Source organism: Rhopalosiphum padi, chromosome 4 (genome assembly GCF_020882245.1).
Source record: "Rhopalosiphum padi isolate XX-2018 chromosome 4, ASM2088224v1, whole genome shotgun sequence".
In the NCBI taxonomy this organism is placed as follows: Eukaryota; Metazoa; Arthropoda; class Insecta; order Hemiptera; family Aphididae; genus Rhopalosiphum; species Rhopalosiphum padi.
Window position 1 is genome coordinate 35,444,416 of NC_083600.1, and position 13,343 is coordinate 35,457,758.

General features: G+C 24.1%; 1 protein-coding gene across 1 annotated transcript; it reads right to left on the reverse strand.

The window, feature by feature from the left end:
* Positions 1-631: 631 nt before the first annotated feature.
* Positions 632-5,826, reverse strand: LOC132930174 (homeobox protein 2-like). The gene is made up of 6 exons (XM_060995892.1): positions 5,590-5,826; positions 5,347-5,528; positions 2,550-5,266; positions 2,052-2,159; positions 1,003-1,116; positions 632-940 (listed from the first exon to the last, which is right to left on the reverse strand). Exons 1-4 carry the CDS (start codon positions 5,610-5,612, stop codon positions 2,067-2,069), a joined length of 3,015 nt encoding a protein of 1,004 aa, XP_060851875.1. The 5' UTR covers positions 5,613-5,826; the 3' UTR covers positions 632-940; positions 1,003-1,116; positions 2,052-2,066.
* Positions 5,827-13,343: the final 7,517 nt, after the last annotated feature.

The window sequence follows — 13,343 nt, forward strand, 5'->3', positions numbered from 1 at the left end:
TAATTTGCAATTTTTCAAATTAATGTGATTAGCAATTTTAAATCTTATAATAATTATTAAATTTAAGTTCTCGGCATTTGTAAATATTCAATTTTATCAAAATACATATTTAAAAAATTGAACAATTTTACAGATTATTTTAGTTATTATTAAAAAAATTTATATGTATTATTAACCTTCTTTAAAGTCTTAGAACTAATACAAATATAAAGTTATTAAACATAATGATATATTTTGCCCAAAAACAATTCAAAGATTTTCATATTTATAAAATAAAAAATATTTAAATAGTGAAAATTTAGTCTCAAAGTTATTATATTTATATTATAAATTTATAACAAAACTAAAATCAATTCAATTTGGCTTAAAAGAATATATGAAAAAATTATTTCCTAAAAAATACTGAGTATATAGCAAGTAAAACATTCAATAGATTTATAAGATCAAGACATGAGTAGCACTCATAATAGAGTAGAGGACAAAATTATACTTATATGATTTTACTACCAAAAAAATAAAACTAACAAAGAATTAATGCACTGAATATTTTTGAATAATTGATTGTCATTGATATAAATAGTTTGTATTTATATTATATCTCGTAAGGAATAATCACATAAAGTCAAACAGGTTTTGTAAAATACTGTTTATTTTATACTTATAAAAATGTCCAACAATTATACAATATAATATAGGGTGTATTACCAAACATGCTCACTTCCAAGGTCTTCAAGTATATTTAAAAACTCTGAAGATCAGAATTTGAAAAACTACATTATTTTAGAAAAAAAAATGTATGTTTGGTAAATCACCTCAAATAACATAATAAAATATAAAAAAAAATCTGTTAACAATAGAACATTTTAATGGAAATGGTTGTAAGGATATACTTATTATCTTCTGCTTTTCTGCATTATATTTTGATAGTTGAAAATGATATCTATAAACAATTAAAAATATGGTTAATATTAATTCGAAACATCAAACTATTGATATATTTACCTGTATTTTACCTTAATTGGTAAAAATTCCTGTTGCAGAAATAATTTTAGAATTTTCGAGTTTCCTTATAATATTTTTACTTTTATAAAATATAAAAATCTCCAATGCCAACACCTGTGAGAAACGAAAATAAATATATAATATAAAATATAAATTATATATAAAATAAAAGGTCATTAACTGTCAAATTAATATTCATATATTAAGAAGTATTAGTATTGATGACCACTATAATTTATGTGTCCAAATTAAAAATAGTTAAATTTAAATATATAATTATTTAAATACAAAAAATATAATAAGTAATAACAATGACTTAGTACTTAAAATTATAATTTTTCTGTTAGAAATCCTGTGAAATAGTAAACAATCTACACTAATACTACAATTAGAATTGTTTTTTTCATTTAATTATTTAATTTGAAATAATTTGAACAGGTACATTATAAGAATATTTATTAATTTAATTTAATATAATATTGAATATTATAATTTTATTTAAGTTAATAATAATACTATAATATACATATTATGTACATACTGAGTGATTCGTTTAACAGTTAATATTTATTATCTCAAAAAGTAATAACAGTTTAAAAATATTTTTTTATAAAGGAATTCATGATGGCAAATTAACATTTTTGAAAAAATTGTATTTTTACTACTTTTATTTGTATCATTTTTTTTTATTGAATAGCTACCGATATAAACTATAATAGCAAAATATGGGTTTGAGTAGTTTTCTTCCACCACAGGTAGATAATTGTCGGATATTATTATATTAGTATCAGTTTTAGTCACTTACTGACACATAATATACCTATTTATTATTCATTTACATTTACAAAAATTACATAGACCATAATATTTCAATCAAAAATGCTAAATAATGTAAATATTTTTATTTTTTAAAAGCTAGTAATTAATAAATGGAATTGGAAGCAAACTTAGCAAACACATATTATTATAATTTGTATTTACTGAATAGCTTACAATAGAAAATGTAGCATTTAAAATGTAAAATAAATATTAAATCAATTAAAACTTACCTAAATATTTCTCATTTAATAAGATGAATGTATGTTGGTTCCATAATTATTCATAACATCAAATTCATTATTTTTACTTGGTACACCTAATGGTGTTATATTTGGTTCCTAAAAAAAATAATAATATTAAAACTTATGCAGTTATGCACATGTACAATAAGCATTAGCGTGCGCAGTAGACATTATCAGTATGAAGTCATAGATAATATGAATATTCATAATTAAATTTAAGTTCTGGTCCAACAGTTACTCAAGTTTTTGGGACAAGTCAAGGGGTGACATTTAGTATTATTTAAAAATTTTAAATTATACTTTAAGTTACTAGTAGTATTACTCGACTCACTAGTCAGACTTCTAACTGTAATATTATTAGTTATTATCTAGAACATTTTTATGACTAGCTGCTAAGTAAAGAAGATTTAACAGCCTACCTTGACTATCTTATACGCACACTTATGCCAATAAGTAATAAACTAATAACTAATAACCAAAGTTTACCTTATCAATCATTTCTGGAAATATAGTACTCAAATTGAAGTTTGTTAAAGTATTCACATTACTACTGCTGTTATAATAATTATTTGTGTTCTGATTAAAATGTTGAACTGGTTTATTATAACTTGAACTTGTCATACTAAATGTTGTAGGAAGAGGTATATAATTTGAAATATTATGCTTTGTAGTTGTTGGAGGAGTATAGAAATTAGTTGGTATTTGGTATGAAGATGATTGTTTATCTAGCTCATTTCTATTTTCATATAGATAATTACTATTGGGTTGATTATAATAATTGCTAAAATTTTCATTGTTATTATAACTTGGTTTTTGGCTTGTTCTATAACAATTAGTTTGTTTATTAGTTAAATTTTGATTTTTTGAACCAGATTTTATAATAGAAGCATGTTTTTGTTGATGTCTAATTAAAGATTCAGCACTATGATTAGTTGATCTACTAGAATCATGTGAATATTTTGATCGTACCCAAGACTGATCTTGTTCAAATGTATTAATCTCAGGATAATATTGTTTGGTTTGATTTTGATAATAATCTTTATCAGTTTTCTGATTTTGATACACACAACAATAATCCTTAGCACAACTTCTTCCTTTACGTTTGTCATTTGACTTGGGTTGTTCTACTAACTGACTGACAGATAGGAAATTTGAATTAACAGAACGAGATTTATAATTAAGCATATTTTGCTCAGTACTTGTAACAGGAATTATATTATCATTTTTTTTGTTACATTCGTAAACTCTTTGGTCAAATGGAGTATTGGAGCCTGTATTAATATTTAAAGCTAAATCTCCTACTAGAGTTGGTAATGTAGAAGGCATATTAGTATCCAAATGAGGTAATAAAGGGATAGTTTTTGATGGTGACCATGAATATGCTTGTTTAGGTTCGGACTGCAAATCAAAAGACATATCAAAATTGTTTTTCTTTTGATAATTATAGTCATCTTTTTTAGCATAAGAATTTTGACAACTTTTATCTGTCATCCAGTTAACTGGAACACTCTTTTCATTTTGTTTCTTTTTTTGTTTTGGTTTGTGAGGCCAAACTTCTTGATAATTTTCAGTATCAATATATGTAGTTGTATTAATTGAATTTACTGTATTTAAGTCATACGGTACATAAGGAACATTATTTGCAAATGCTGTAGATGTTGATTTATCAGTCTTTTTAGTATTTTTATTAAGATTTTTATCAAACGAATTATAACTAGTATACCTCCAAAGATCAGAATTTGATTGAGTTGTTCTATAATAAGAAGAAATATCATTATATGATGTTTTATGATAAGTAGAAGCAGTTGGTTGAGGTGGAGGTATTGCCTTTAACTTTTTAACTTCTTTATAACCGTAATGTTGATCATTCTTTTTATTAATGTCTAAATATCCATCATTATAGTATGGTTTAACATTAAAACCAAATTGATCTTTCATTTTATCTTTATTTTGATCCTTTTCACAATCATCATCATTTTTCTGGAATAATTCTGTAGCTGGAGATTCTAAGTTCCCAATTTGCAATATTGTTGTGGGAGTAGCTGAATGCATTTCAGTTTGTTCAGATTCATTTAAAATATTAGTATTTTTTGAAGTAGAAACCAGGGGAAAAGAAAGGAGAAAAGCTTCTGTGGGAGACATTGAATCCGCATGATGTCCTCCAACTGGCCCTTGGAGAGAACTAAATAAATCTGTAGAAAAATCTGTGTTTGGTATTGGTAACCGTATGTCATCAAAACAAGAGATAATGTTTTTTGCTGTTTCTATTGATTTTCTTTGATTTTCTTCCGTTAATATACTTAATGAATTAACAACAGTTGATGTAGTTTGAGCCGTTGATAAACACTCTGGAGAATTAGTTGTTGTTTTATTATTATCTGTTTCAACAGATTTTAATAAATGTTTATTTTCATCACTAATATTCCTACATGTTACAATTTCTTCTCTTTCAATAGATTTTTCATTTTTATCTTGATTGATATCCTTAACTATAGCTTCAATTGTGTGACTTGTTGTACATCTATTATCATTTGATTTTACTGGTTCTGTACAACCTAGTTTATCACTTTTTTCTATTACATTTTTGTTTGTGTTTTTTTCAACTTTTTGTATTTTATTAGATTCATTTTTATTTTCAGATTTACTATTTACTTTTTTATTGTTTGTTAGTTCTACTTCATTATCCTTCAACAAATTATTTTCTTTTAATAATCTATTGTATGTTACTAATGATGGTATAGGTCTTTTGTTCATAGATGTAGTAATAGTTGCATCATTTTTTTTTGGAGCAATTAATACCTCTGAATTTTTATAATCTGGTAACAAAAGTATTTTAGGTATATCAAATATGATTTGTGACTGAGGTATAATAGGTGCAGTGTCAATTTTTATCAAATGCCCATTTGGTAAAATAAATGTAGGCTTAGTTGAAGTTAAAACTGGTATATTAACAGGTTTAGTAGTTAAAGTAATAGGCCTTACTTTTTGAGCTAACTTTTGTTTGTTTTTAAACTTTTTTATATTACTATTTCTGACACCAGAATCTTTTTTAAGTTTTATTTTTGATCTATTTTGTATTGATGTCTTTTTAATAGACCTATCTTTTGGTATTTTAATTTTTGATTCTTTCAAAATGGATATTAGGTGTTTGATTCTTGTACATAAATGGGTTACTTTATTTTGTAAGCGAACTAATTCCTTTCCTAAGATAGAACATATAATTTAGATTTAAAATAAGTTTTATAGGTACAAAAATGGTTTCAAAATTAAAAATCCTACTTACTATGCATACTTGAAGTCTTCAATTTTTCATTTTGTAATACACGAATTAAATCAATTGCATGGTTAATAATGTCAGCTTTACCCAGTGAAGCATTAGAGTCCGATGGTGGAAGAACAGTTCGCAATTCTTCAAAACTAACATTCAAACGATCTCTTCGTTCTTTTTCATATAAACGATTTTTACTGTAGAGAAAAAAACATTTGAAATAATTGGTGTAATAATAAATTAATAATAAATACATACGATGGTGCTTTTTTACCGCCCATTGTAAAATAAAAAAAGTTGTTGGAAATAAAATTAAAATTAATTTATTAAACAAAAGACATTAAGTATTCAAAGTAACATTTAAAAACTAGTCTTGGCTTTATAATAAGTTTTATTGTTCAACAATTGTAACAATATAATAATTTAAATAAATAACTAATAACTAATATAGTAATATAACATTATAACTACTATTATAGCCTAAGCTAAATAATAAATTAATAATTGTAATAGTGATAAGTACTATCAACATTCTACCACAGACTTCTATTATCTTACAATATATAGTATAATATAAATATATAGTATAATATAAATATATATATATATATATATATGTATATAAGGCCTGAGCATTTTACGGGAAAAGAGACGGTCTGGCGACCATCGGACAGAATTATAGATGCTGGTCTGTAGAATGTAGATAGTACTATAACAGAATAAATTCTGTATTCTACTTTTATAATTATTATTATCTACACTCTACAGATATAATACATGACAATATTTATTCTGCAAAAGTGTAAACCTAAGGATATTTTTCAATTAGGTACCTACATTTTTTTATTAGTTATACTATTGATGATTAATAGTAGGTACTGTTTATAATCAATAGTTATATAGTAGGTTAAATTATTTGTTGCCAAAATCATCGGTATTATATTATCTAATTGAACCTAAACCCCTAAATAATTTTTTTGTATCTATTTCTTATAATTATATTCAGTGGTGTTCCCATGAATTTTTTTGAGAGTATACTATATCATCAAATACGCATGTATTATGGATTTATGGGTATACGCAGTTACCCATAATATTGAAAAAAAATCTTGAGAGTATACGGCGTATATGTAGTATACCCTATGGGAACACCCCTGATTATATTTAGTTATATCTTGTACTCACTATTCTACTATGTTTACTTTATTATTTTTCTCTTGCTACTGTTGTTTTATGCGTCATTACTCATTACGCTATTCTAATATGTTTATAATCTATTTTTCTTGCCATTACCAGTGTAAAAGCCGATTGTCGTTTATTTTATAAATAAATAAATAAATAATTGTTATTAATCTTAATTTTTAAGTCATTATCGATTGCCGGTGGATTCATTCTATACAGTAATCGGTTCGACAGTCAATCGGTATGTAAATATCAGAATATGTTGATGTTATAAATAACTTAAAATTTATATAAATATTTTAAAAATGGTATAGTGTATAGTGTATGTGTATAGTAAATAAAAATATGCGCAATGGTTGAATTTTTTGAGTTACAACAAAATTATTTTCAAAATTATTATTTTTCATGTATGTAAATTGTAGTAAAATAGAATGACATATAAATAGCCCTAAAAATGGTTTAGGCTATTTTTTTTATAATTATTGTAAAAAAAACTTATGAGAAACGTGTTGTATTTAATTTTCAAGTATTAGGTATTAAAATTAAAAATTGCATGATTTAAATCAAAATTTAAACGTGAATAATAAAAGTTGTGAAAACATTGAGAATATTTTCAATTACTATGAAAGCAAGTGATGGGGAATCTTGCATTACATATTTTCAAGCTTTTTTACTAACAAATATTTTGTCACACATAAAAAAAAAGTTACTCCGCTATTGTGAGCTATTTAAATTTATATTTCCTCAAATCGTTCATCAATTTACGACCTAACCTATGAACATACTGCAAAAGAGGCGTCGTCCTAATAATGACGCCAAATTGCCTACACAATACGCCGTACACATACAAATATTTAAGTAAAAGTTTTCACGTAAAACAGTTATTTATTGTATGCATACAAAACACAAGAATACAACATTACAGCTAGTATAACATATAAAACTTACTCTAACATAGTAACGTGGCTTAAATTTATTTGGGTGCACATAAATTGTCTTCCAAATCTAGGTAGGTAATTCAATTTGAGAACACTCAAATTGCCTTCATATAACATACCTAGATTATATTTATACTAATTACTAATATATCGATAGTACGTGTACTACGTGGTACATCGATTATTGAAATTTTCTAAAATATTGTATATTATTATTTATATATTTAGTCGCTGGCATAAGCACAGTTTATTTACTACTATTTGAATTATCCGGTGTTGTCTGCGAATAAATAAAACTAAGATGATCAATCTACCTGCAAGCTGTGGTTGGTAGTAATTAATAAATTTTTTCTTAGCAGTAACCAATTGCAATTGAAATAAATGACTGAGGTTATGATTTTAGTAATATTTTAGCGGGTAAGGTACTTTAAAATAACTAGCTGGTTCAATCTATTACAAATCTTCCTTATATCGTTAAAATCAGTTGTTTCTTTTTAAATTTTATTAGCCTCAGTTATATTATACTTTGCTTATTATATATTATTGCTGTTATCTGTTGTTTCTATCCTATTATTCTTATTACGACCTGTCCGCGATCTCAAATGTTGTGCTAATCTATTATAAACTATGATGACATTTTTATATGATTTACAGTCTTATTATTTGTAAATTATGATACTTATATCGAAATATGATTATATTTTAGATTCCGAGTAAATCTAAGATCATAACAAATATATGTATTGGTTAAACAATATGACTTGTATACATTATTCAAAATAGGTAGTTGAAAAAATATTTCCAACTTTGAGGGAAGTTTTTGGTATTAAATCGGATCTAGTTGTAGTTTTTCAGAGGAGGAGAGTTGCAACTATAATTTGTTAATGTGCTTACGTAGACAGCAGTAGAGTCAGAAATTTTAGTAAGGGGAGGACACTATTTTTATTTTCAGTAAATTAATTGTATATTATATATTAAATTAATATAAGATATATGAATAAAGTTTCAACATCGACTGTCCGACTATATTATATAAGTGTTTATTTAGTTTTTAAAATCATACATAAATATATATAAAAAATGACTAGTTCAACACTTTTCTATTTCCATTGACAGGGGCCATGTGCCCCCTGGATTCGCTATTGTACGTAGATATTTTTCTTTGGACAGTTTTGTTCTAGGACATTTCTTTCTCTTAGCTTTAATAGTGTTTTGGACGTTTTAACTGTGGCCTTAATTATCTTAATATTTATCGTGTATATATATTGCATATAAGTTAAGTATGAATATATGATATATTATATAACATATTAATATTTATACATTTCAAAACCTACATTTTTTTTAACCTAATCTAATTTTGTAAAAGTGAGAATCATAATGGTTTTGAATAATTTATAACCATCTAATACTGCAAATAATTGTGAACTATTTTGTATTTTGATATATTGCATTATCATCCTTATTACTTATAAGTGAATTCTATAGAATTCACTTATAAACTAATATATATATTAGTTTAACATATAACTTTATAATTTAAGGCACAAGAGTGCAAGATTACCTGAATCATTTAAAATGTTGATGTGATGATACAAAAGTCTAAAAGGTGATTGGAAAAATAAAATAAATGATTTGACTGTTATAGAGTTATTTTTAAATGTTTATATACAATTCATTTTTTTTCTTAATAGCTCGAGCTAATATTTTTTCTTATTTCATGACTAAATGTTCATAATTTAATAACATATTCTTGTAATAGGTATACAATATACATAAGTATTTACTTTTATACCTTAATTTATAGAATAATGGTTAAAATAATGAATTACGATTATTATACATATAATGTAAATTATAATATGCATAATAATGTAATATGTATAATTATGTCGCAAACAGTTTTAATTATCCAAAACGGTTTTTTTTCTCTATAGAACACTGTGAGCCCTTGTCGGTGAATATTGGTCTTTTTTGAAAAAAAATCTCTCAGATTAATGTAATTTAAACGGAAGCCAGCAGGAATGAGTGGTGCTGTTTAATAAAGTCAATATAATAGTAGTTTTAACCCGTATGGCTCCCCGTCCCCACTATATAGACGTATTTAGACAGCTTGTTCATTTATTATTATGTTTCAACGCATGTGTTCACTATAGCCTTCATGAGAGTTAGTTACTATTATAGTACTCTCGCTGTACAGTATTCGTACTCTCTTTTCAACGTATTTTTTCTTGTTTGGTTTTTGTTTATTTTTTGTCTACCAATTGAAGTTCTCAAATGCTGGTATTTTATTTAAATTGGCGATTAGTATATAATATATAAGTGATGTCTGCATACAGCAGTATTGTGAATTTATATAAAAGGGGTGCTATATTGACAATAACAATAGGAATCATCAATTTAGTATATTAATATATTATGCAGTGTTAAAAAAATAATTTCTAATACATTTGTTAGCAGATTCGTGTAATAATATTATTTTAAACGCTACAGTAGGTATTATTAATTATTATTTAGTAAATACGAATAATAATATATATAAACTATTAAGAGTAAGATTTTTTTTAATTTTCAAAAATAAGTAGTACAATAAGAGTAATAAAACCACCAGGCAAATAGTTTTCATAAAAATTTAATGTTTATTATCTAACTTAACATAGACAAAAATATCGCTTACAATTGATTTCTTTTCCATGACTTACAAATCAAAATATATAAATAAAATCGAAAAAAATATGCTTAATACATTGATTAAATATTTAATATTTAGTATATTTAATCAATGCTTAATTAAAAAATGTATTGATTGTTATGACAAAAAAAAAAGTGATTTAGGATTGTATAATTTGCATACATTTAAATCTTTATAAACTGATAGTATGATTCCAATACGTATATGAAAATAATTAATATGTACAACCAATTTTAGTCACTCCACTGTATATACTCTTTTGGAATATTTATTTTCGTAAAAAACAACCTTAGTATTTGAAGCTGTAACATGGACAGAAAAAAAAATTCGTAAATCTGATCATTGTGTTATACAAATATTCTTTTATTAGATCTATCATATTATAATAATATATATATATATTTTTAAACATTCATGAAATCGTAATATTATTTTATTTTTACTACTAAGCAAAATAACTAATGAAATTATCATAATAAAATAAGTAATTTAAATACTATAAATGTTAATATACTATCTAACAAGTAACAATAAAATATAAATAAGTACCTACCCTAATAGGTTAGTTATTTTTATATTAATTAAAATATAAAATATAAATTTAATTATTAAAATAATAATATTAGTTATAATATAATATTTACAATAGAATCTCAATAATTCGAAGCCCAAGAGATTTCACGTGGAATGATTTTCTCCGAGTTATCGAGAATTTCAACTTATCGAGATTCTACTATATTGTTGGTTTTAGAGACTAATAATATTTTATGAATTTGTGTACTTTTAAAAATTATTTTATTATTATAAGAATATAAAATTAATTTAAACTACAGAACAGCAATAATTATAATAATAATGCAGTAACAATAAATTGTATATATAATAATATGAGTTTTATAAAATTTTTTTATCATCGTAAACTCCCTAATTTTTTTAAATGTGAACAATTATTATAGCTAATTGTAAAAGTGAACATAATATTATAATTGTGTATTTAATCCAGTAAGTTTATAATTACCTAATGCTAGTTACTAATGAATTATATCTATAATATTGGACACTTACAAAAGTAAGTTTTTAAAAATTATAATAGATGTTATGCGTGAATATCATTTTTATTTTATTCATTAATAATTGTACTGTTAATAACATTACTCTGTTATTCTATTCTTTTTTTTTTTTGTTTACCTTGTTATATATATATTATAAAACATGTATTGGGTTCTAGCCATGAGGAGTTAACAATAAATTAATAAAAGTTTTTAAAATAGTTTAAGGAAAAAATTAAAAAATTAAGTCATAGCATAATATATATTTATGATTATTTTCATAGTAATTATAACAACTAGCGTTTAAAGGAGATAAAGCGTATGTTTGAATGTATGACTATAAAGCTAACGAAATTGAATTATGATTACTAATATTATATATTAACGTTATGTATGAAACGTATAGATTTATCAATTGCCAATCATTGTTGTAACGGAGGTACAGACTACAGTATTCAATTTGTTTTTGTTATATTAATGTTGATTTTTTTATTCAAATTTAAAATTATAAAATAATTCTGTACCTAATAGTGATGCACCGATAAGATACCAATACGACGTATGTAAAATATTTATTATATGTATATTTATAAACACTACATGTCTGTCATGCTAACGTTTGTATTATAATATTATAATTTATAATATTCTGCTTAGTTTAAGAAGCCGTTGACTTTTTACTGGTTGGTAGATCAGTTGATAATATTTTCTAAACTACATTGTTTGTACATTAAAACAACCAACATTATTAATAATGTCAGTAGATTTGTTTTTAATAAAATAATTTTAGTCTAAAAATCGTGTTATATCACAATAGGTATGTATTTACATTTATTAAATGCAAGAAATGTTTAGGTAATAATATTATATATTTTGTGATATAATTCAATATTACGTCCATACTGACCATACCTTTAATAGGCACAGGCCATAAATACACGACTATGATACAATTTTAAAGATCAGCTTACACATTTTTTTCGGAAAATATAATATTTAATTTTATCCAAAAATAAATATTAAGCACACTAAAAATTGCATTAGTGGGTAATTAATTTGGTCGAAAAGTCGTATAAACTATTTACAGATTAATACCAGAGTAAAATAATTTGCATACTTAACAAAAATATAGTAAACAACGTTTAGAAGATGTCATTGTACATCTGACCTACGCGTAACGCAGATAACACATTCACGCAAAATAATTTTGCAAAATGTTTTTTTAGTAATCTCAGGGTAAATTCACTCATTACAAAAATGATAGAGAATGACATTTTTGAATGGTATGAAAATTTAATATTCATTTAAATTTTCAATTTATTTTTAAAGTTGAGTATAAAATCAAATAATATTAAAATATAAAACCGATATGTCGAACCCTCAATTATATTATTCACAATCATTTTTTTATAGGTTACTTTATTCTAAGATTACTAAAAATCATAAAAAACAATTTTACATGAATGCATTTTATCTATGTTGTACGTGGGTCTAAGAGAGAAAATAAATATTGCACCAACAGCCTCTTGATAGTATAGTTAAATACTTTGCTCATTGGTCATTAATTGTATTATTTAAACAAAAACCTATACATTTTACTATGATCTAGCTATACTATTATATAAATATATAGGTATGTTACACGGTAGCTATTAATTAATTATTATTATTATTAATTTGTTACATTATGTTTAGTTACTTATACTTGATGATGTGTCAAATTCGTCTGGCCAGGAGGTATTTCGAAGTCATTCATAAATCTTTCGATGACACTAATATCTGGCTTGCACATGTTTCTAACAGCCGCCTTTTGATTTTAGCCTACTAAACAAAACATTCTTAAACATAATTTTGTGTCAGACGTTTCACCAACACTGATGTCTGCATAGTGCATACCGTAGGCATTTGACAAAAAAATTATAAAATATAATACAATAGCATTTTAATACTATAAAAGATATTATTATATATTATAAATAAAAAATGTTTTATAAATAAGGTACCTACATAATTTTCATTCACACCTAGCTTATAATTAAGTATATGAACAAGACTATGCATTAATATTCTATATTAACAATATGCATTTGTAATACATACATTTCATAAAATAAATTAGTTTACAATATACAGCTTTTCTTTATAAATTAC